The following is a 1,517-nucleotide window of genomic DNA, read 5'->3' on the forward strand; positions in this document are numbered from 1 at the left end:
ATATATCATGCTCGCAATAAGGATTACAATAAATACAGTAAACGTCGTTTTTTAATTACAAAATAACTTAATGCATGCTGGGTGGAAACTGTGAAAAGGTCCGAGTAAACAATTGTAAAATAAATCGTTTATTTCCCATGTGTCAACTACAATTTCAAATAGGCCACCAAAGTCTACAAAAATATGTTTTTCAAAAATACTTACCACTATACTGAGGAGTTTTATGCAACCAGTTGAAAAAATGTATTTCAAATAGAAATCTCTTCTCTCATTCAAACATTGCAATGTGCATTTTAATATGCATCAGTTTAAAAACTGTGTTTCACATTTTCTTCTCTCATTTAAATATTGCAATGTGAATTTTAATATTCTATTTATAACATTATTTAAAAAAAATGTGTGTTTCAAATTAAAAAATTCTTCTCTCATTTAAATATTGCAATATGGATTTTGGTATTCCATTTATGGTATTAGGTATTTTATTATTGGTATTAAAAACTGTATTTCAAATAGAAATTTTTTCTTTCATTCCAACATTGCAATGTGCCTTTTGGTATTCTATACATTTTTATTCATTGCAGTGTTTCTGTGTTATTTGTTTCCCTAATAAAAATGCACTCAATTTCATATCATAACTGCATAAAACCCACAGTGACCACTAATAACATCGTCAGCTACCCAGATCGAGGCACGAGTACACATGCATTATAACAATGTCTCAAGAATTCTTCTCGAGGAGAAACTCTCAGGGTATCAACTATTTAAAAGATTCTGTAGTATATTACACGAGCAGTTGACATTTAACGCCGTTGGTTCTCATTGTTTATTGAAACTGGAATCCTCCACAGAAATAAATTTCGCCTCTTCCCCTCGTATGAACTCACGTGTAACAATGTAAGTGCTGCAACTCAAGTCAACGTTGTTACAATATAACACTAACTTAATGCACTCTAAAACTGCAAGAGGGATCGTCGATCCCGTGTTTTCGAACTCCACTACTAGGCAAGACTAACGTCGTATCTTATGAGATTCTAATCTTATGAGATTATTTCGTTTAAAAATATCTGTGGTTTTATGTGAATTTTCTGGATTACTGTCTTCTTTAAGGGACTAGGAGGTGCGCGAACTCCCGGATTTCGCTTGGGCCCACAAGCACGCTAATTATGTCCCTCATGGTGAGATGTTGTATAGTTTCGTTAATTTTACCGCCTATGTAACTCTTGATGGGCGGAAGTATCTCGGGCTTCACTATGTCTAGTGCCTTGGGCAACAGCTCCTGGAATACCTGCGCATACAAACGCGTCGCAAATTGTATTCTCCTCCTATTTCTTCATCGCACATCGCGCAATCAAATTTCTTTTCAATTCTCTCGCAAAAATGTTCGGTAACAATGGCGTAGCTGCTGTAGAATAGCAGCGGTTGGTAATGGTCGATCCTCACAGAGCGTGCGATGCGATGCGCTGCGTTTCCGTATTTTTCGAGTTTTCGACCGGGTCTGCCAGTGCTGTAGGCTATTC

The 1,517-nt window shown here is 36.1% G+C and overlaps 1 protein-coding gene across 1 annotated transcript in view; it reads right to left on the bottom strand.

Moving 5' to 3' along the window:
* Positions 1 to 107: 107 nt before the first annotated feature.
* Positions 108 to 1,517, bottom strand: part of LOC108627975 (uncharacterized) — a gene marked incomplete at its 5' end in the record, with an annotated part of 2,638 nt that continues 1,228 nt past the window's right edge. Inside the window, one exon of the mRNA XM_018029604.2 lies at positions 108 to 1,285. Coding sequence (XP_017885093.2) covers positions 1,103 to 1,285 — 183 coding nt within the window. The remainder of the gene's footprint in view (positions 1,286 to 1,517) is intronic.

This window comes from Ceratina calcarata, unplaced genomic scaffold, assembly GCF_001652005.2.
Source record: "Ceratina calcarata isolate Rehan_Ccalc_2016 unplaced genomic scaffold, ASM165200v1 scaffold489.2, whole genome shotgun sequence".
Lineage (NCBI taxonomy): Eukaryota > Metazoa > Arthropoda > Insecta > Hymenoptera > Apidae > Ceratina > Ceratina calcarata.